At 41.3% G+C, this 24030-nt stretch overlaps 1 protein-coding gene across 3 annotated transcripts in view; it reads right to left on the reverse strand.

Annotated features, from left to right (window-relative positions):
• Window positions 1–17332, reverse strand: part of PGR (progesterone receptor) — a 108101-nt gene extending 90769 nt beyond the window's left edge. The window contains exons 1-2 of one of the 3 annotated variants that reach the window (XM_077867601.1): window positions 15532–17332; window positions 13370–13521 (exon numbers count right to left, since the gene is read on the reverse strand). In XM_077867601.1, the coding sequence (XP_077723727.1) occupies window positions 13370–13521; window positions 15532–17159 (1780 nt within the window). In that variant the 5' untranslated portion in view covers window positions 17160–17332. Of the gene's footprint in view, window positions 1–13369; window positions 13522–14281; window positions 14758–15531 lie in introns of those variants that run through there. The other 2 variants (XM_077867602.1, XM_077867603.1) reach the window with 2 other exon arrangements.
• Between the last annotated feature and the right edge of the window lie 6698 nt (window positions 17333–24030).

The raw sequence follows: 24030 nt of genomic DNA on the forward strand, positions 1-24030 counted from the left end.
TAACATGTTACATGGACTGCTGAGAATGCATGATTTTAAAGCAAGTATTATAATAATGGCTGTTATAACTGAAAAGTATGCAATAAACAAACATACAATTTAGCTAGAGCATGGAACATGGTCCAGGATCCAAGAATATCTCATATATATATAATATTTTTGTGTTCTTTTGGGGTGATTGCTTTCATGATATTTTCAAAAGAAATTATTCATGGTCCACACTCACCAATTGCTTATCCAATCTCATAAATCACTTTGCCACAGAAGAGAAAATAACACTGAAAATATTTTTTTTCTGAAGAAATGATTACTGTTGAGTACAATGCTACAAAAAATTATGGTTCCTTAAAATTTTATATAAAATACATCACACCAAAGCCTATAGCAGCAGTTGAGAACCAAACAACTAATTACATTTTAAAAATTGAGCATGAAGATTTACTTCTTTATCTTGTAATAGTTAGAGTAAAAAGGAAAATACAATAGGCTGACAAATTATGTGACATATGCACTATGTGTTTATAATATGAAGGTCATCCAGGAACAAGAAGGATATTGTGTTTATTTACCCTTCTGCAAATTAGGCAGATATGGAAGATCGAAAGAGTGTTTTTCTAACATTCTAAATGAAGATAAAGTTTAAAAATCCAGGGAAGTAAAAGATTAGAGTGATTGTCTTAAGTATCAATTATTTTAATCAGTCCTTTAAAGAAGTGACTGATAAAAGATTCCCTGGAGTTACTTTGTTTTGCTGACAAAGACAGAGCTCTAAAATTCAGATGTGATTTTCAGATGATAAGTTCATATTCTGTTCAAATATTAAACAGTTGAAGTTGAAATCTTGATCAAATGTTCATCCTGCCTTTGTACAGATGTCAAAAAGGTATCAGCAAATAGTCAAGGAACTGTTTAGGATTCACTCAAGTACTGAACAAACATTTGTTTGAGGCCTAACGGTCTCTTGCTTGGAGAAATGATATTTAAAAAGAAAATGTTGGCAGAGAATCCTTTGTTCAAATAAAATTTTAAGTGGAAGAATAAACCATATATATATATATATATAATTTTAAGTGGAAGAATAAACCATATATATATATATATATATATATAATTCCAGTGAATTACTTCATGTTTATATATATATAAAAGAATAAGCCATATAAATAGACAAAAGCAGAGCTGGTTTGAAAAAGGAATGGAACTGAATTGAGGAGCGCAATTTGAAAACCAATCTCCTGGATGAAATCATGTTTTTGTCTGAAGAATTATAAAGTAATTTACATCTATTCAAACACAAAACATTCTAGAGAAATAGCATAGAGACATGCAAAACACAGAAGTTTCAGTCAGATGCCCTGGATTTGAATCTTGACCTCTATAATTTGTAGCGACCTACTCATCTATGAAATACAGATAATAACAGTATGTCTATCTCATAGGACTCTTAGGAGGATTAAATGACTTAATATAGTAAAGCACTTAGAATACTGCCTGTGTCAGGACACCTGGGTGGCTCAGTGGTTGGGGTCTGCCTTTGGCTCAGGGCGTTTTCATATTGCAAGCTGGTGCCAGCCACTCTGAAAAACAGTATGGAGTTTCCTCAAGAAGTTAAAAATAGAGCTACCCTATGACCCAGCAACTGCACTACTAGGATTTACCCCAAAGACACAAATATAGTGATCTGAAGGAGCACCTGCACCCCAATGTTCACAGCAGCAATGTCCCCAAGAGCCAAACCGTGGAGGGAGCCTCGGTGTCCATCAAGAGGTGAATGGATAAAGAAGATGTGGTCTGTATCATGCTCAATGGAATATTTCTCAGCCATCAAAAAGAGGATGAAATCTTACCATTTACACTGATGTGTATGGAACTGGAGGGTATTGTGCTGAGCAAATAAATCCATCAGAGAAAGACAATTATCATTTTGTCTCATTCATATGTGGAATAAGAGAAACAGTGCAGAGGATCATGGGGAAAGGAGGGAAAACTAAAAGGGAAGAAGTTAGGGAGACAAACCATGGGAGACTCTTAACTCTAGGAAACAAACACAGTTGCTGGAGGGGAGGTGGGTAGGGGATGGGGTAACTGGGTAAAGGGCATTAAGGAGGTCATGTGATGTAATGAGCACTGGGTGTTATATACAACACCAGTTTCGGGTGTGAAATCTACACCTGAAACTGGTAATGTACTATATGTTGGCTAATTGAATTTTTAAAAATAAAAGGATTTTCATATTATGAAGTATTATGCAATAGTTCAAAGAACAAGCTAGGACTATAAATAAACATACAGAGCTTCAAATTGTTACATGAAAAAATGATGAAGGATTATTAGATATAGAATACCTTTTATGTATTAACATTTCATAAAAACATTATATACACATACACACACGTTAAAAAAAACTAAGGCAGAGAAGAATGCTAGAGAAGGGAACAAATTAAAGGTATTGATCAAAGAGGACTTGAAACTTACTGGTAATGTTTTACCTTTTGGAGGAGAATGCATTATTGTGTTACTTGAGTAATTAAAGTATAATAAAGGCTGAAGCAGAAGCACTAGCTGTTAGAATTAGCATGTATATCTTGATAACAATGCCTTCCTCCTCAGATTCTTGCAGTGGTGCTAAGATGCAGGTTCTGAAGGAGCATTAATAATTTGGCAACCCTAAATAGCGAAATATTAAGCAGATGATCCCCAGTACAATTTTCTGCTATTTCTTTTTCAGTAAAGTGGAGACTTTACTGGATCATAGTGCAAAATTGTGCTTAAAACCATCTTAGTACTCACACTATTATACTGAGAAACATGTAGCATAAAGATAAATTATTCAAGGATTTACTATTAAGAATATTTATTATTATTTACATAATTTAGAAGTCCAGTGAATTACTTCATGTTTATTTCTAGGATAACAGAAAAACTGCCACAGTGTAGATTCTACTGGAGAGAAAATTAAATAAGATTATTGGCAAATTATCTTCCCAAAAGCCCAAATTTTAATCGAAGAAATTAAGGTGAGAGAGATTGTTGGATAATTATCTGGACTACAAAAGACAGAGAAAACATTATAGAGCTCTAAAGTCAAAATAATCCATGAATTGGTCAATGAAAATTTGAACGTATAATTGGGCAGGCTTCAAAACAAGGAAAGTTATTAGGGATAAAGAGGAACATTACATAATTATAAAGGAGTTGATTCTCCAAGAAGATATAACAATCATTAATGTATATGCATCTAACAACAGAGCATTAAAATATTATGAGGCAAAAGCTGATAGAATTTCAAGGAGAAATAGATGAATCCACTATTGTATTTAGACCTTTCAACATCTCTCTATCAGAAATGGAGAGATCCACCGGGCAAAAGGAAAGAAAGAAAGAAAGAAAGAAAGAAAGAAAGAAAGAAAGAAAGAAAGAGAAAAAAAAGAGAAAAGAAAGAAAAGAGAAAAGAAAAGAAAAGAAAAAAGAAAAGAAAAGAAAAGAAAGCTAGATGAAATCAACAATATCATTCAACTGGATATAATTGACACATGTAGACTACTTCACTCAAAAGCAGCAGATTACACGTTCTTAAGCCCACATGGAACATTCACCAAGATGAACCATATTCCGGGTCATAAAAACAATCCTTAACAAATTTGAAGAATAGAAATTATACAATGATCTACTTTTAGACTGCAATGAAATTGAACTTTCAACAGAAAGACAATTAGAAAATTATAAAACATGGAGATTTTACAACACACTTTTTTTTAAAGATTTTATTTATTTACTCATGAGATACAGAGAGAGAGAGAGAGAGAGAGAGAGAGGCAGAGACACAGGCAGAGGGAGAAGCAGGCTCCGTGCAGGGAGCCCTCTGTGGGACTTGATCCTGGGACTCCAGGATTATGCTCTAGGCCGAAGGCGGTGCTAAACCGCTGAGCCACCCAGGCTGCCCTTACAACACACTTTTAAGTAACACATGATTCAAAGAAAAAAATCTTGAGAAATTTTTTAAAAATTGAATTTAATAAAAATGAAAACACAAATTAGCAAAATATGTGATATATACTTATATGTAAGCAGTGCTTACAGGGAAACATAGCATTTATAAATATAGCATTAAGCGTGTATTTTAGAAAAGAAGATCTAAACTTTACCATCATTGAAGCCTTCACTTAAGCAAACTAGAAAATGAAGAGCAAATTAAGTCACTTACAGCAGAAAAGAAATAATAAAAATTAGGTCAGAAATCATTGACATTGAAAGCAGGAAGTCAGTAACAGAAAAAAACAAAACCAAAAGCTGGTTCTTTGAAAAGATCAATAAAATCAACATAAGCCTCCAGGTAGGCTAATTAAGAAAGAGAACACAAATTATTAATCTCAGAAATGAAAGAGGGATATAACTATAGATCCTACAGACATTAAAAAGATAATAAAGGAATAATATGAACAACTCTATACCCACAAATCTGATAGCCTAAATGAAATGGACCAATGCCTTGAGATCACAATCTGCCAAACTCACACAAGAAGAAATAGACAATCTGAACAGGCCTATATCTATTAATGAAATTGAATCAGGAATTAATAATTTTACAACATAGAAAGCACCATGCCCAGATGAGTTAACTGGTGAATTCCGCCAAAATTTAAGGAAGAAATTATATCAATTCACCACAATCTCTTTGAGATAGAAACAGAGGGAATGCTTCCTAACTCATTCAATGAGGCCAGCACTACCCTCATATAAAACCAGACAGCACCAGAAAACTACAGCCGATATCTCTCATGAACATAGATGCAAAAATCCTCAACAAAATCTTAGAAAATCAAATCCAAAAAACTTTAAAAAGAAGTCTACAACACGAACAAATGGGATTTATCCTAGGTATGCAAGAATGGTTCAACATTGAAAATTAATGTATTCCATCACATTAATAAGCTAAAAAAAAGCAATATCACATTATTTTATCAATAGATGCAGGAAAAAGCACTTGAAAAATACAGCACTCATTCATGAACTAGAAATAGAAGTGATCCTCCTCGACTTTTAAAAATATCTACAAAAACCCTACAACTGGCGTTCTCACCATTTAATGGTGAGAAACTGGAAGCTTTCCTATTTGATCAGGAATAAGACAACTCACCACTGACTTTCAACACTGTAGTGGAAGTCCTACTAATGCAATAGGACAAAAAGAGGAAATAAAAGGTATACTCATTGGGAAGAAAGAAGTAAAACTGTCTTTGTTGGCAGATGACATGATCTTCTATGTAGAAAATTCAAAAGAACAGACAAAACAACTCCTGGAGCTGTTACTAGCAAGGTTGCACGATGTAAGGCTAATATAAAAACATCAGTCATTTTCTTATATACTAGCGATGAACAACTGGCATTTGAAATTTAAAACACTATCATTTACATTAGCCCCCCCCCAAAATGAAGTACTTAAGTAAAAATGTAACCAAATATGTACTAGATCTACAGGAGGAAAATCACAAAACTTTGATTAATGAAATAAAATAACTAAATAAATGGGACAATATTTATTCCATGTTCGTGGATGAGTAGATTCAATTTTGTCAAGACATGAGTTCTTCCCAATGCAATTCCAATTAAAACACCAGAAAATTATTTCGTGGTTATTGAAAAACTAATGTAAAGTGTATATGTAGAGGCAAAAGACTCAGAATATTTAACACAATATTGAAGTTGGAGGACTGACAGTACTTGACTTCAAGACCTATAAGCCTATAATAATCAAAATAGTGTGGCACTGGTAAAAGAACAAATAGATCAATCTATCAGAATAGAAAGCCCTAGAAATAGACCCACATAAATATAGTCAACTAATCTTTGACAAAGTAGTAAAGAGAATACAGTGGAGCAAAATCTATCTCTTCAACAAGTAGTGCTGAAACAACTGGACATCCACCTGCAAATGTCAATCTAGACATAGATCTTGCACTCTTCATAAACATCAAATCAAAATGGATAACAGACTCAAATACAAGACGCAAAATTATAAAAGTCCTAAATGATAACATAGGAGCAAATCTAGATGACCTTGAATATCGTTAATGATTTTTAGATACAACATCAAAGTGATGATTCATGATAAAAAGAACTGAAAACCGGATTTCATTAAAAGTAAAATTTTCTGCCATGTAAAAAAAAAATTGTCAGAGAATAAAAAGACACAGAGTGGGAGGAAATATTCGCAAAAGACAGATTTAATAAAGCACTGCTATCCAAAATATAAGAGCTGTTAAAATACAAAAGGAAAACAATCAGATTAAAAAATGGGTCAAATATCTTAACAGGCATCTCACCAAAGATACATGGATGGCAAATAAGTATATGAAAACATGCACCACATCATATGTCATCAGGGAAATGCAAATTAAAGCAATGAGATACTACTATCCACCCATTAGGATGGCCAAAACCATGGGGACACCCTGGGTGGCTTGGCAGTTTAGTGCCTGCCTTCAGCCCAGGGCGTGGTCCCAGGATCGAGTCCCACATCGGGCTCCCTCTGTGGAGCCTGCTTCTCCCTCTGCCTGTGTGTCTGTGTGTGTGTGTGTGTGTGTGTGTGTGTGTGTGTCTCATGAATAAATAAAAATCTTAAAAAAAAAAAAAAAGAATGGCCAAAATCCAGAACACAGACAATACCAAATGCAAGCAAAGATGCAGAGCAACAAGGAAAATTTGTAAAATGTAACCAAATGAAAAATGTAACCATTTTTTCATTCATTGATGGTGGAAATGCAAAATAACATAGCCACTTTGGAAGACAGTTTAGAGATCTCTTACAAAGCTAAATACTCATACAATGCAGCAACCATACTACTTGGTATTTACCCAAAGAAATAAAAAAAAAATGTATGCCCACACAAAAACCTGCTATGGATCATTATAGCAGCTTTCTTCATAATTGTTAAAACTTGAAAGCAACCAAAATACACTTTAGCAGGTGAATAGATAGACTGTGTTATATCCAGACAGTGGAATATTATTCATCACTAAAAGGAAATGGGATATCAAGCCATAAAAAGACATAGAGGAAACTTAAATGCACATTACTAAGTGAAACTGTATGGTATTCTGCAAAAGGCAAAACTATGGAGACAGTAGAAAGATCAGTGGTTGCCAGGGATTCAGGGGAGGAGACGCATGAATAAATGGAACACAGAGGATTTTTAGTGTAGTGAAACTACTCTGTACATACCATAACTACGGATACATTTTATTGTACATTTCTTCAAACCCGTAGAATGTACAATGCCAAGAACAAACCCATAATGTAAACTATGGATTTTGGATGATTATGAAATATTCACAAGTGAAGTATGTTCACCAATTGTAACAAAAAATGTACCATTCTCATGAAGGATGTTAATAATAGGGGAGGCTTCTAGGACAAGAAGTATATGGGAAATCTCTGTACCTCTCTCTTGATTTTGCTCTTAAAAATAATAAAATCTTTAAATGATTTTGAATACTCATTATTTCTCTCTTGGGAGCCATAGCAGGAAAAATACGCTACCAAATCAGTTTCATTTTTAGACTCTGACACCAACTCTAATCAAATTTTGAAATATATTACTCACAAAAATATTTCATTTCTGCCCGGTTTTCTCTGTGGTCTACTTATGATGGTGTCTCTCTAAATCTAAAAGGTACTTTCCATCATCCCCAGCTTCTGACAGGGGTCAATTCTCTAGTTTTTTAGGCATTCCTTAAACTATTCACTTAGCACACCTATAATTCATTATATAAATGCTAATTGATAGAATGTTTCTTGCTTCACTATACTATAAACTCCACTAGGGCTGCAGCCAGCCAGGTCTGTCATGTTTTACTGTTTTTTCAACTAGTACCTAGCATAATGCCTAGCATATGGCAGGTGCTTGATAAATACTTGGTTATTAATACATGAACAAAACAAATTAGATTAATCTAGAGGACATTATGCATGAAATGAACCAGACAGGGAAAGACAAATACCACATGGTATCATTTACACATGGAATAAAGGAATCAAATTTATAGAAAGAATAGAAAAATGGTCACCAGGGGCTGGGACTGGGAGGTGAGTAAAAGGGTACAAACTTTTAAGATGAATAAGGTCTGAGGATGTAATATATAACATGGTGACTAGTTGAGAACATTGTATTATATGACTGAAATTTGCTAAAAGAGTAGAATTTAAATGTTCTTGCAAAAAAAAAAAAAAGATTAATATATCAGGTGATGAATGTGTTAATTAACTTGATAGGGGAATCTTTTCACCATATCTGTCAAATCATCATTTTGTACACTTTAAATGTCTCACACTTTTATTTATTTATCAATTATACCTCAATATACTTAGAATAAAAATGAGGATAATAATGTAATATAATCTATTAATACTTACTTAGACTAGTGTCTTCTAAACAATGTTTCACTGTATTACAATATTTGCCCACCCATATTCCATCAAATTTATTCACTACAGATGCTGTCACAGTAAAAAGCATCCGAAGAAGAGCTTGACACCATCACTTATGATGATTGGTTCATTCAGAACAAATTTACTAAATATCTAGCATATTCCTAGCACTAAGCTAGTCATAGTACATACACAGGTAAGCCAATGAGAAATGAATTTTTCTTGGGCAGCCCGGGTGGCTCAGCGGTTTAGCGCTGCCTTCAGCCCAGAGCGTGATCCTGGAGAGCCAGAATCAAGTCCTCTGTCGGGCTCCCTGCATGGAGCCTGCCCCTCTGCCTGTGTCACTGCCTCTCTCTCTCTCTGTGTCTCTCATGAATAAATAAATAAAATCATAAAAAAAAAAAAAAGAAATGATCTTTTCTTACTTACAAAGTCATGGCCCACATTTATAAAACTGGTTGGGTCATTATGACTTCATCTCCTTGGAAGGTATTAAGGCAATTCCTAACCACTTCCTGCTTCATTCCAAGTCTTAGTAAAGGAATGCAATGGGCTGTTCAATCAATTGCTTTTTGGCTAATTCATTCTCTTAGGTTAAGAGAAGTCATCCCTTCCCACCCCCATACATTCACTTCCTGAGTGGTTTGTTTGCTTCTCTTTCTCTCCTTCTCTCTTTCTTTCTTTTCCTGCCTCTTTTCTCTCCTGTCTCATACCAAGACAAACCCAGTCTTCTTAGGTGACTTCTTTACAGATTTTACTGCCTCTCCCAACTTGGAGGCTCTCGAGATAAGGAAACTGGTTCTTGGCCCCTGACTACGTCTTCTCACAGCTATCCCTAAATGTGAAGTTAGTATCATCCATCCATTTATATCACACACTGGATCGCCCTTCATCTTGCAATCTTTTTTAGGAGTCACTTTTACCTTCCTAGATGTTTTCATTTGGCTCACTTTTTCTTTTTTTAAAACCCTCTATTGTTTTTCTTTGAAATTTAAACATAATTTCCTATTAAGAGAAATGTAGTATAATTAAGAGCAGATGTAGCACAGATTCTGGAGTCCCACCACTTGGGTTTGAATCCTGATTCTACCACTTCCTAACTGTGATTAAGGCAATTTAACATCTCTGGGCCTTAGTACCCTTATTGGTAAAATGAAAATATAACTATTATAAGGATTAAAAGAATTAAAACAAACATAAAACACTTAGTCACTGGTACATAGAAAGCTCTATAAAATGTTAAAACATTATTATCCTTGGTAACAACATCTATATTTTAACCACTGACTTTTGACTTCTGGACATACTGGTATCCACCCCCAGTTTTACCTTGAACTACTCCTACTCACAAAGAGAAGCAGAGACACAGGCAGAGGAAGGAGCAGGCTCCTCACAGGGAGTCCGATGTGGGACTTGATTCAGGACCCCGGGATCACACCCTGAGCCAAAGGCAGCCGCTCAACTGCTGAGCCATCCAGGCGTCCCAAACTACCCTTACTTTAGATTTCACACCTATGTCTCTCCAACTGTTAAAGTCCTTCTACACCTTTCTAACTCATAAAAATTCCCGGAAACTACTATTATCTTGTCTTAAATCACTGATTTTATCCCAATTCATTCAAACACAGGCAATTAAACTTCCCAACCTTTCAGTTTAATGATTTCCTAATATAACTCTTCAAGTCTTAGTTTAATCTTGATCTTTTCACTTTTCTTTGGACATATACACTTAAAAGCGCACCTCAATGCCCAGAGATCAGTAATCTTACTTGTCCTTTAGTAACCAATGAAGTTCATATTTTTCATAAAGTCTTCTCCTATCAACATTGAATATGCACATTCCATCCTAAAACCAACTTCCACCTACACCAACTCACAAACCACACAACTACTTTACAGATTTGTTTATCTGGATATTTAGTGAGAATCTCTTTTTTACATGCAAAAAGGTCTAACATGCAAATACGTTACTTCAACTCTACTGTAAGCTCTTTCAACAGAAGCAACACCAATTGAAGTTGACAGTATGCTAGGCATTTATTTCAAAGCTTTGCGTGTATTAATTCATTTAACATTTATAACTACTCTGAGGAGTACCTAACTTTTTTAAAAAGATTTTATTTATTTATTCATGAGAGACACAGAGACACAGGTGGAGGGAGAAGCAGGCACCCTGCAGAGAGCCTGATGTGGGGCTGGATCCCAGGATCCCTGGATCATGACCTGAGCCAAAGGCAGACGCTCAACCACTGAGCCACCCAGATATCCCAGGAGTACCGAATGTTATCCTCATTTTATATCTAAGGCAGAGAGAGATGAAGGGAAGAATACCTTTGGCTCAAATCTAAATTTAAGAGGTATAAAATAATGAACTTACTCGTATAGTTTTGTAATCTTGCTCTAGTTTCATGAATGACTTATAAAGATCTAAAGTTCCTCTTTGTAAATTTTGTCAAATAAAGGTGCTTCATTTCTACTACTCAGGACTAACACAGGATCATGCCAATAGGAGTAGTCCAACAAATGCGAAGAGTAAATTTAGGAAGATATTTTATGTGGTCCTGGATGCTATTTTAATACTATAAAAAGCGGGATCCCTGGGTGGCGCAGCGGTTTGGCGCCTGCCTTTGGCCCAGGGCGCGATCCTGGAGACCCGGGATCGAATCCCACGTCGGGCTCCCGGTGCATGGAGCCTGCTTCTCCCTCTGCCTATGTCTCTGCCTCTCTCTCTCTCTCTCTCTCTCTGTGACTATCATAAATAAATAAAAAAAAAAAAAAAAAAAAAAATACTATAAAAAGCATTTATATTTTAGATAGGGTGCTCTTGGTTCTATATGCACACTTTGAAGTAACTTCTGCAAATTAAGTAGCATTTATCATATACCTACTTGTGCACACCATCTCTGATTTATAAGCACTGCAATGAAATAGTATCTAACTTACGGTGACTAACAATTGGTTACTAGCTAGTGGTGTGCTCTTTGGAAGCTCAAAGTTATGTCTTTGGGACTTGTTTATCTATAAAGAGTTGGGGCTTTTTAAAGAGAAAAATTGGCCTTCAGGCAGGGGATTCTACAGAGGTCATTCACTTATAAAATTAGACTACTCTAAGAAGACTATGAGAATGAAGGAAATTCTATTTATGGCAAAAGGAATGCTCAAAAAGCCAGAACTAAAGTCAGATGGAAACAGTAACTCAAATTATGAGCTGGAGAATCAACCCTTCTACACAAAGAACTTCTGCTTGTAACTATGATTAAATAACACCGATAGGAAAGTTAGGATCACCCTAAGTTGTGTCCCATTTTCTCATGTAGCCTCTTTTCATACAGGGCTTCAATTAATTTAAAATGTAATTAAAACCTTCTGAGGCTGAATACATATGTTTAATATCAGTTAAATATATTCAACATTCAAAAAAATCATATTCTAGAAATATACAAAGCAAATATTCTTTAAGAAGAATTAATTTAAATAGGATTATTACAAATACTACTAATAAATGGTTTCATTTTTATCAAAAATGTATAATCACCTGTTAGGCATCTACAAGAATAGTAAATTTAATGGGATGAGCACTGGGTGTTATACTGTATCTTGACAAATCGAACTTCAATAAAAACAAATTTAAAAAATAAATAAATAAATGTCTTTTAGAGGGATGCCTGGGCAACTCAGCAGTTGAGCATGTGCCTTCGGCTCAGAGTGTGATCCTAGGGTCTGGGGATCCAGTCCCGCACTGGGGAGCCTGCTTCTGTCTCTGTGTCTCTCATGAATAAATAAAATCTTTTTTTTTAAATGTCTTTTAGATTATATTCTTTTGGTGCATATTAAATATGTGTATCAAACTCCTTTGAAAGTTCCCTTAAGGTAAAAATTCCTCATTCCTTCCTTTCCTACTTATCAAATAGAGGGCTCTTGAAATCAAAAACCTCACAAACAAGAAGGAAAAAAGCAGGTGTACAGATCTTTAGTTCCTTGTCTGGGTGTGATCTCCACACTTCAGAGGGAACCCTAAACTCATTTAGTTCACTACAAGATGCACTTATTGTTAGAATTTCAATATGAAATCATTTTAAATGCATTTTTATCTTCAAATATAAAAGTAGTTGGCTGCTTAGAATTTAGTGTTGATGCAAAAATTCAAAAATATCTTCTACTAAAGTTCAAGGGCAAAATACATTATGTAAGTCAATCCAAAATCATTAGATAAATATGTAATTTAGATGATTTTAAAAATATGAAAGTCTTGTAGCAAAATACTTCAGAAAGTGTTACTGTGACACCCAAATTTTTCATTTGCTTTAAACTGTTTACTCTTACCCACTTATAAAAATATACCAAAGAGAATTTTAAAAACTTGTTTAGAATTACCATTATATAAGTATTACATAAATATGTATGTAGAGAAAAGACAAAATTGTGTAGAAAATTTGTAACTGCGTCACATACATATGCACACATAGAAGTACATATACATAATTTCAATCACTTTTACCATTTTCTCTTGATCAAGATTTTAGATATGTATGTAATATATATGTAATATATAATACACATATGTAATGTACATATATGTAATACAATATGTGTAATATATATTACATATATGATAGGAATATAAAAATACACTTAGAGCCAAGCTGTTTCTTTCTTTTTTTTTCCAAGCTGTTTCTTTAAAGTTAAATAGGTAGTGAACAATAGCAGCATTGTCCCAAAGATTAGTATAACTTTAGTCTAATATTGAAAGTGCTAATCAAAGAATATGCAATTGTAATATCCACCACATTTAATTTTGAGTATCATAAATAAAAACATATTGCTAAAACATATTATTTTAAGTTATATGGAAATATCATTTCTTAGAAGCAAGGGAAAATAATAGATGGTCTCAGTTTACAATTAAGCAAAAAAATAAAGGATCAGAGGAAAGGAGCTTACCTTCCATTGCCCTTTTAAAGAAGACCTTACAGCTCCCACAAGTTAGGACACCATAATGACAGCCTGATGCTTCATCCCCACAGATTAAACAAATCTTCTGAGGTAATGACTCGAAGCTGTACTGTGGGCTCTGGCTGGCATCTGAATCAGGCCTTGAAATGCAGAACAAAGTACTCCATTTATTTTTAGGTGTACCACTAGCTAATACTAAAGTTTTCTTAACAGAATTGACACAATGAAAGGGGATTTAAAATAGAACTGAATGTATAAAAGACATGCAAATTAAACTTGGTGCACTGTTACTGGATTCGCCACATTTGCAAATTATTATGCATCAGCAGCACCAACATAAAAGGATAATATATAAGTTTATGTGCAGGAAAGCTAAGGTCCGTTGGTTTTGTTAAAAAAAAAAAAAATCTTTGTACAGGGGATCCCTGGATGGCTCAGCGGTTTGGTGCGTGCCTTCAGCCCAGGGCGTGGTCCTGGAGACCCGGGATCGAGTCCCACGTCGGGCTCCCGGTGCATGGAGCCTGCTTCTCCCTCTGCCTGTGTCTCTGCCTCTCTCTCTCTCTGTGTCTCATGAATAAATAAAATAAAATCTTTAAAAAAAAAATCTTTGTACAAAACTCCTTATATAGAATAATCAATTTACTCTTTGACAAACGAAACTGTACCCTGGGTAACAATGAACACGGTTTTGTTTTAAGGGTTCAATCATACTTAGCGATGCCTTTGTTTCGAGTTTTTAAAACAACCGCTAATGACTGTTTACTTAGACGCATATGTGTTTGCCGTTTTAAAGAATTGTTCAATACATTGACAGTTTTGCTCCTACACAGCACATAAGATTTAAAGTGAACATCCTTCAACATTTCACTTCAGTGCGTAAATGAAAATGTTCTTGAAAACCTGTGCGAAAAAAGTCGTATCCAATCCAAAACAACACTAGAACACAGCGCAGTGCAGTGGTCGATGTTTGGATCCATGATGTGGACACAGCACACGCCACTTCAGTCCTGAGACTCGTGAGAAGATTGAGGCGTCACACGTGCAAACCCGAGGTTCTGCTTTAGGCTGCGGCCAGCGGGGGCCCATCGGGACCGCTCCCCGGGGGCTCTGCGCTAAGACCTCTTCAAGAAAGCCTGGGAACCAGCAAATATCCTTCTACGGAAATCGCCACCTCGTAACTCCCCAAGCCGCTGAGCATTTTCCACTGCACTGGACTACCGGGCACCTAGAGCGACGCTGCACGCTTCAAAGCAGGGCTACTTTTGTCTGGCAATCTTGCAGATTTGTAAAGTCTAGGAAATACTTTTGGGAAGGCACGCTCCAAAACAGGCCTATTATGCGCCCCTTTGGTGTCCCCAAAGTAGTTAGGAGGGGAGAGGAAAGAAGGGACACCACAGCACTCTCGTGCCCCGCCCCGGCCACTCCGACCAGCGGGACCCCCCACCGCCGGACCCCGGTTCCCGCAGGCTCCCAGCCCCCGAGGCCGGGCCGCTGTTCCAGCAGACGCCACCACCCCCCCGCGCGGGATCTCCGTTCCTGCAGGTGCTCCCCTCCCTCCCCCCCTCCCCTCCCGCCCGGCCGCCGTGCCCGCGGGTGCTCCCCTCCCGCCCGACCGCCGTGCCCGCAGGTGCTCCCCTCCCTCCCCCCCTCCCCTCCCGCCCGACCGCCGTGCCCGCGGGTGCTCCCCTCCCGCCCGACCGCCGTGCCCGCAGGTGCTCCCCTCCCTCCCCTCCCGCCCGACCGCCGTGCCCGCGGGTGCTCCCCTCCCGCCCGACCGCCGTGCCCGCAGGTGCTCCCCTCCCTCCCCTCCCGCCCGGCCGCCGTGCCCGCGGGTGCTCCCCCCCCTCCCCTCCCGCCCGGCCGCCGTGCCCGCAGGTGCTCCCCTCCCTCCCCCCCTCCCCTCCCGCCCGACCGCCGTGCCCGCGGGTGCTCCCCTCCCGCCCGACCGCCGTGCCCGCAGGTGCTCCCCTCCCTCCCCTCCCGCCCGGCCGCCGTGCCCGCGGGTGCTCCCCCCCCTCCCCTCCCGCCCGGCCGCCGTGCCCGCAGGCGCCCTCCCTCCGCGGCCCGACCGCCGTGCCCGCGGGCGCCCCCCGCCCCGGCCGACCAATGCTCTCGCAGGCGCCCCCCGCCCCCGTCCCCCGGGCCCTCACCTCAGGTAGTTGAGGTACGGCTGGTACACCTGCGGCAAGCCCTCCTTGAGCACGGCCGCCTGGTAGCCGAGCTGCGGAAGGGCGCCGAGGCCGAGCGGCTGGTAGAGCGCGGGGCTGGCCCCCGCGGCCCCCGCCGAGGCAGCGGCGGCCGCGCCGTCCCGGGGCAGCAGGCAGGCGCCGGCGCCCGGAACCCTGCAGGGCGCGGCGGCGAACGGGCCCTGCGGCGGCGGCGCGCCCTCCGCCTTGTACAGGACGCACTCCAGGGCGGGCCCCGGCGAGGACGCCGACGACGCGGAGCAGCCGGCGGCCGCGGCGGCCGCGGGCGCGCCTTCCCCGGGCCTGGACGACGGCGCTCGCGGGGGGAGCGGGGGCAGCGCCGGCGGCGCGTCCGCGAAGACGCAGGAGTGAGGCCCCGCCGCCAGGTACGGCCGCGGGGAGCGCGCTGCCGCCTCGGCGCCCTCCTCCTCCTCCTTGATCTTCAGGGCCGGCGGCTGGAAGTCGCCGTAGAGCGGGAACGCGTCGTCCTTGGGCTCGGCGTCCGACGGGTACGCACAGTCGGGGAAGTCGCCGGCCGCCAGCGGGGCGCAGGGCGCGGAGGGCGAGCCCCGCGGCGGAGCGAAGGCGCCGGCGTCGTAGGTCTCCGCTTCCAGCAGCTGCCGGGTGCGCGCCGCCAGGAAGGCCGAGCCGAGGGGCAGAATGGGCACGTGGATAAAGTCCATCATCGTGGAGGCCAGCGGGGAGCACCCGGGCGCCGGCGCGTCCTGCTCGGCCAGGGAGCCCTTGGGCGCGGGGAGGCGGGAGTCCTCCTTGGGGACCGGGGCGGTGCCCCCGGGGGCCGTCCCCGGCGCAGCGGGAGCGGCGCCGGCTGCGGCCGCCGGGCCCGCGGGGGGCCGGGGCTTGCCCTTGAGGAGCGGGCCCGGGGAGCCCTCGGCCGCGAAGCCGCCCTCCTCCTCCACGCCCAGCGCAGCGGGCTGCGTGGCGGCTTTCCCCGCGGCCCCGGGCCAGGCGTGGGCCCCGGGGCACAGGGGCAGCGGCTGCCGGGACGGGGACAGGCCCCGGGGCGGCCCCTTGTGGGCACCTGCCGTCCCGCAGCCGTCGCCAGCCTTGCCCTCCGGCCGGCTCATGAGCGGGCACGCCGCGCCCTGGCTGCTGCGGGCGCCCCGGGGATCTTCGGGCGGCTCGGGGCCAGACGGGCACCGCGGGCTGCGGGGCTCCCAGGCCGGAGAGCTGCGGCCCTGCCCCGGGCCGGCGGGGCGCAGCGCTGTGCTCGGAGCGCCGTGCAGCGGCCCTCGGTCCTGGCGCGGGGGCCCGGGGCTGTCGGCTCCCGCCCCGCTCGCGGCTTCGAGTCTCGGATCCGCCCGGGCCACGTCCGGCCGCGGCTGCGCGTCCTGCGCCTTCCCGCCAGGGTCCGCGCCCTGGCCGCGCCGGGAGAAGAGCAGCCGGTCCGAGGGCGCGGAGGGCGCGGCTGCGGCTGCTTCTGCGGCGACCCGCGGGGCGTCCGAGGTCTGACTCGCCCGGAGGCGGCCGCCGTCTCGACGTCGGGACTCGGGCTCTGCGGCCGGCGCGGGGGAGGGCGCGCCTCCCGCCACGTGGGGAGCCCGGGCATCCTTTCCCGTCCGCTCCGTCATGACGACCGGGACTCCCCTCTCCTCCTCCCCCGTCTGCGGGGAGGAGGGAGCGGGCAGGGAGGAGGGGGTGTGGGCAATATAGAAGCTGGAAGCCGCGGGGGAAGACAAAGCAGGTGGAATTCGGCTGGCCTCGCCTCGGTGGGGCGGGGTCGAGGATGCCCACCTCCCGGGCGGGACCGGGCAGTGCTGCTCAGCCCTGCGCTCGCCCTCCCTCGGGCGGCAGGTGCTGCGTCCCCGAGTCCGGTGCGGGAGCAGGAGAGGGCGCGGGCGCGGGCGCGGCCCCCGCCTCCGCGCCGCGAGGCTCCCCGGACCGCCCGCGTCCGGACTCGTTCCCGGGCCTCAAACCCGAGCCGGCAGCTCCCAGCCCCCGGCCGCCTTACCCTTGCCTCCCCCCTGAAACCCCGGGACGCCGTGGGCTTCTCGCCACGGCGCGCTCTCAGGCGCAGCGGGGGTCCCGCTCGCCCCCAGCGAGCCGCCGCCGCCGCCGCACACCTCCGCTGCGCTCCCACGTCGCCGCGGTCCAGGGCCACGAACCGCGCGTGCTCCCGTTTCTCACTCCAGTGCGGAGCGGAACTGGGTGGCCTGGAGGATGTCGCGCGCACGTCGTATGTCCTCCCACACAGACGGCACAGAGCTGGGCCCGCGCGGCGGCAGCTGCACCCTGGCCCCGCGGCCCCCCGCGGCCCCCCGCGGCCCCCCGCGGCGGCCTCCGCCCTGTCGGGACGCCCCGCCCCAAGTCCCGGCCTCCACCGAAGCCCGCCAGACCTGATGGGACCTTCTGAACGTGATACCCCCGGCCTAGTCAGAATTTCACTCTGAATGGCAGGTGCTGTGGGATGGAACTTCCTACACGTATTAAGATGTTCTGCTACCAGTTGAGATTTGTGCTCAATCTGACTGCAAAGGCAGATGGATTCTTTGAGGAGATAGCTGGCGATGTTATCGAATGAATGTATCGAGGATGATCCCAAAAAATATGAAAGAGATTCTCTGTCTTAGGACTTCCATAAAAGTGAGTACTTTCAGATTTCTCTCAATACAGCCAAGGTGTCCTGCTTCTCTGGAACACTCCTCAGTGTGGCAGAGAAATTTGGGAGTGGAACATAGTTGATAACATCTCTTCGCTGGTTCTGGAAGTTTAGATGCTGTGTGTCATACTTTGTCTAAGGAATTTATTCCAACTCTTAATAATTAGCACTTTAAGGAAAGTTTCTCATAATTCCAGCTTCTATTCTGTGGTATATCATAAGTTCCTCAATAGAGATGGTGAACAGTACTTTCTCCGAACATATTTATTCTTAAAAATAATTACCTTTGAGGTTTGTTTTTTAAGTAAATCGCCTCTTATTTCAGAAGATATGGCAGAGACACTATTGCAAAATATTTGAGGTACAGAATCATAACCTAACAATCTCTGCTAAACCCAAGACCAACATACATTGGGTATCTTGAATTCAAAACTGAATTAATCACTAGAAAGTTTCTCAAGATTCTGTCTGTGCTGATGCCCCACAGGTTCTCGCAGCCAGATATAGAGAATACAGTGGAAGACTCCCAAGACTTCAGGATGGGCAGAACCACTAGAGATAAGGATCTTGAATCCCTAAATCACCCGGTTAGGTCTACATGAGTGAGAAATAAAGCTATATGATGTAGACCACTGGATTTTGGAATTGATGGTTCTAGCAATTAGCTTATTCTGACAAATCCAGGTTATAAAGGAGTTAGGTAGGAGAGAGGTGAAGCCAACTCCAGGAAGCAGATAGAATATGTCATAGGACATCAAATAAGAAGACATAATATGGGAACTGCAAGGGGTCCGTCCATTCATTATGGATAGAGCATAGAGTAAAAATGTGAATAGAAGGGGATGAAACTAGAGAGGAGAACCAATTTATTATTAATGCTGTCATTGTTGCTTTCAGGCTTTTCTCTTTCCAAATTATTTTAAACCAATTAACATGCTTTATTGAGATGTAATTCACATACCATATAGCTCCCCCATTTCAAAGCATATAATCTCATGGTTTTTAAGGATACTCACAGTTGTATAAACATCATCACTATCAATTTTAGAACATTACATTACTCCCAGAATAAACCTCATACCTATTAGCAGTCATTCCTCAGTCCCTCACGCCAAATCTACCAGCAGCCACAATCTACCTTCCTTCTCTGTGAATTTACCCATTCTGAGCATTTCATATCATACAAATGGAATCATACTGTATATGGTCTTATTTTGCTGGCTTCTTTCACTTAGCATGATGTTTTCAAGGTTTACCCATGTAGCATGTATCAGTACTTCATTCTTTTCTAAATAATATTTCATTCTGTGGATGTACCATATTTTATTTATCAATTTACCAGTTTTGGGACATTTGGGTTGTTTCTACTTTAGGTTAGTATGAATAATGCTGCTGTGAACATTCATGTATAAGTTTTTGTGCAAACGTATTTTCATTTCTCTTGGATATACCTAGACGTAGAATTGCTGGGTCCCATGGTAACTCTAGGTTTCACCCTCCGAAGAACTGCCAGACTGTTTTCCAAAGACACTGCTCATTTTATATTCCCACCAGGAGTGTATGAGGATTCCAATTACTCCACATTCTTGGCAACACCTGTTATGTCTTTTTATTATAGCCTTCATAGTGTGTCTGAGGTGGTATCTCACTGTGGTTTTAACTTATATTTCCCTGATGGTTAATGCCGTAGAATCTGTAGATTTTGTACAATCTGGAGAGCATTACCAGGTAGTCTTCTAAGACCTTTACATGTGTTAATTTATTTAATCCTTCAACAGTGCTATAAAGTAGATAATATTATCTCCATTTCATAGTTGAGAAAATTGAGGCATAGAGTAGACTAAAATGATAAAGATAGTAGCATAGCCAGATTTGAACCCAGGCAATCAAATCTCAGTTTTCTTAGGGCCCTGTGATTTTTAAATAGCAGATGTCTTGGAATTTGATTTTCAGATTGCTATAGCCATAAAATTGGCACTAGGCTTCATTTTAAATGATAAACTATATTTCACTCTATTCTGATTGGTTATAAAATCCCCTCAAGCTAACAAACTGACTAGGCTGCTTCCATGAGATTTAAAATCTTGCGGTGGGAAAACAGCAATAAAGGTGCCCAGCACATCCTAAATCACCATTATGCCATGAAATTTAATACTAGCATTAACCTTTAGCATTGTTGGCACAGGAATTTCTAAATGTATGAATTTTTTAGTGAAACAAAATTTACTGCTTAAGTCCAAATGTGAGAAGGCTAACTCCAAATATTCTTAGAGACTATTTGTGGAGAAGAGAATTCAAATTTGGAAGTTTGTTTGTTTATGCTTTGGGGGAAAAAAAAACTGTATTAAGGCATAATTGTCATACAGTAAGCTGCATATATTTAAAATTTTGTAAAGTTTTGACATATTTGTGTACTTGTGAAACATTCGCCAAAAACAAGATGATAAATACACTCTTTTGCATCAGAAGTTCCTTCACACCATTTTTTGATCCCTTCCTGCATGACCTGGTTGTATCTAGTGCTTAGGCCTCTCTAAAGGCTATAATCTATGGCTCTGCCAGGTCTGCATTCCCATCCGAGGCTTCAGGGTGCTCTTTCAGGTTCATGCAGGTTGGTGGCAGGAATCAATTCCTTGAAGCTTTTGTATTCGTGGTAATTTTCATCTTTGAGTTCGCAGGAGAAATTTACTCATGGTAAAATTTTTTAGGGCTGCTCAATTTAGTCACATCTACCCAGATAATACCCATTTTGATTAATTCAAAATAATCTCGGTTAGGATCTTAACTACATCTGCACATTTCCTTTTACCATAAATGTAAGATAATCATGGTAGTAAAATCCATCACTAAAATTTTGACAATCTCATTCACCTTCAAGGAAAAGAAATTATACAGATCATGTACACTATGGGGAAAGAATTTTGAAGACCATCTTATGCCTAATTTTTGTTTTATATTCTACATTTTTAGCGTTTATAAATGCAATTGATTTTTTAATTGGAATGATAAGAGCAGCGGTCCTTGCTGGTTTTCTGATATTAGGAAGGAAAACATTCAGTCTTTTATCCTTAAGTATGATGTCAGCTGCAGATTTTTTTTCCCTAGATACTCCTTATCAGATTGAAGAAGTACTCTTGATTCCTAGTTTGCTGAGACATTTATTAGGTGTAGATGTGGGTTTTTGTCAAATAAACATGATGCGCCTTTTGAAATTATTATATGGTTTTTCTTTTTTACTTTGTTAACATAGTGAATTACATTAATTGAGTGTTTAATATTAAACCAAGTTTGAATTCTTGGGGTAAACCTACTTAGTCCTCACGTAACTATTTTTTTTCTCTGAAATATTTTGTTTACATTCAAGTTAGTTAACCTATACAGTAGTATTGATTTTAAGAATTGAATTTAGTGATTCATCACTTATATACAACACCCAGCTCTCATCCCATGCGCCCTCCTTAATTCCCATCACCCATTTAGAACATTCCCCCTCCTACTTTCCCTCCAGTAACCCTCAGTTTGTTCTCTATAGTTGAGCCTCTTATGGTTTGCTTCCTTCTCTATTTTTATCTTATTTTATTTTTCCTTCCCTCACGTATCTTCATCTGTTGTGTTTCTTACTCTCAACATATGAGTGAATTCATATGGTATTTGTCTTTTCTCTGACATATTTTACTTAGCAGAATACCCTCTGGTTCCATCCACATTGTTGCAAATAGCAAGATTTCATTCTTCTTGATGACTAATATTCCATTGTGCATATGTATATATGAAAATATACATGTGTACATGTATGCATATGTATATGTACATGCAGGAATATGCACACACACGTATATATCACATCTTCTTTATCCATTTGTCAGTTGATAGATATTTCGGCTTTCTCCGTATTTGGCTATTGTTGATATTGCTGATACATTGATATTATTGATAAACATTGGGGTGCATGTAACCTTTTGAATCAGTATTTTTGTATCCTCCTGATAAATACCTAATAGTGTAGTTGCTGGGTTGTAGGGTAGTTCTGATTTTAACTTTCTGATAAACCTCATATGACCTTTTATAGATCACTTTTGTTTTATTAGTTACTTGCTTACAATTTTAAATCTCCATTCATGAGGAATATTGATCTGTTCTCACCAAAGGAGGGATAGAGGGAACAAACCTCAACATGATAAAGGCCATTTATGAAAAACCCATAGGTAATATCATCCTCAATGGGCAAAAACTAAGAGTTTTTCCTCTATGATCGGGAATGAAAACAGGGAAGTCTGCTCTCACCACTGTTATTTAACATCGTACTGGAAGCCCTAGCCCCAGCAGACAACACAAAAAAAATAAAAGACATCCAAATCAGCAAAGAAGGAGTCAAGCTTTCACTATTTGCAGAGGACATGATACTCTATATAGAAGACCCATAAGACTCCACCAAAAAATTACTAGTACCATTAAACAAATTCAGTAGAGTCATGAGACATAAAATCACCACGCAGAAATGACTTGCATTTCTATACACTAACAATGAGGCAGAAGAAAGAGAAATTAAGGAATCAATCCCATTTACAGTTGCACCAAAAAACCATAAGATACCTAGGAGTAAACCTAACCAAAGAGGTAAAGATCTGTCCTATGAAAATTATAGAACACTCATGAAAGAAATTGAGGAAGACATAAAGAAATGGAAAAATATCCATGCTCATGGATTGGAAGGATATAAATTGTTAAAATGTCTGTGCAAAGCAATCTACATATTCAATGCTATCCCTATCAAAATACCATCAGCATTTTTCATAGAGCTAGAACAAGCAATCCTAAAATTTGTATGGAACCACAAAAGACCCCAAATAGCCACAGTGATGTTGAAAAAGAAAACCAAAGCTGGAGGCATCACAGTTCTGTACTTCAAGTTGTATTACAAAACTGTAGTCATCAAGACAGTATGGTACTGGCACAGAAACAGACACATGGGACCAATGGAACTGAATAGAGAACTCAGAAATGGATCCACAACTACATGGTCAACCAATCTTCAACAAACCAGGAAAGAATATCCAATGGGGTGGGGGGACTCAGTCTCCCCAACAAATGGTGCAGGGAAAACTGGACAGCAACATGCAAAAGAATGAAATTGGACCATTTTCTTACACCATACACAAAAATAAACTCAAAATGGAAGAAAAGACCTACATATGAGACAGGAATCCATCAAAATCTTAGAGGAGCACACAGGCAGCAACCTCTTTAGCCTGGGCTGAAGCAACTTCTTGCTAGATACCTCTCCAACGGCAAGGGAAACAAACCGAAAAGAGAAAAATCTTTCACACAGCAAAGGAAACCATCAACAATGCTAAAAGGCAATCTACGGGATGAGAGAAGATTTGCAAATATTTTATCAGGTAAAGAGCTTGTTTCCAAAATCTAGAAAGAACTTCTCAAACTCAATACCTAAAAAACATACAGTCACAAAATGGATAGAAAACATGAATAGACATTTTTCCAAAGAAGATATATAAATGGCCAAGAAACACATGAAAAGATGCTCCACATCTCTCATCATCAGGGAAAAACAAATCAAAATAACAATGAGATACCACTTCACATCAATCAGTATGCCTAAAATTAACAACTCAGCAACAGATGATGGGAGAAGAAACAGGAACCTTCTTACATTGTTGGTGGGAATGCAAACTGGAACAGCCACTCTGGAAAACAGCATGAAGGAACCTCAGAGTTTTAAAAATAGAGCTACCCTATGAACCAGCAATTGCACTACTGGGTATTTATCCAAAGGATACAAATGTAGTGATTTGAAGGGGCACCTGCACCCCAATGTTCATAGT

The sequence above is a fragment of the Canis aureus genome, chromosome 23 (assembly GCF_053574225.1).
Source record: "Canis aureus isolate CA01 chromosome 23, VMU_Caureus_v.1.0, whole genome shotgun sequence".
Lineage (NCBI taxonomy): Eukaryota > Metazoa > Chordata > Mammalia > Carnivora > Canidae > Canis > Canis aureus.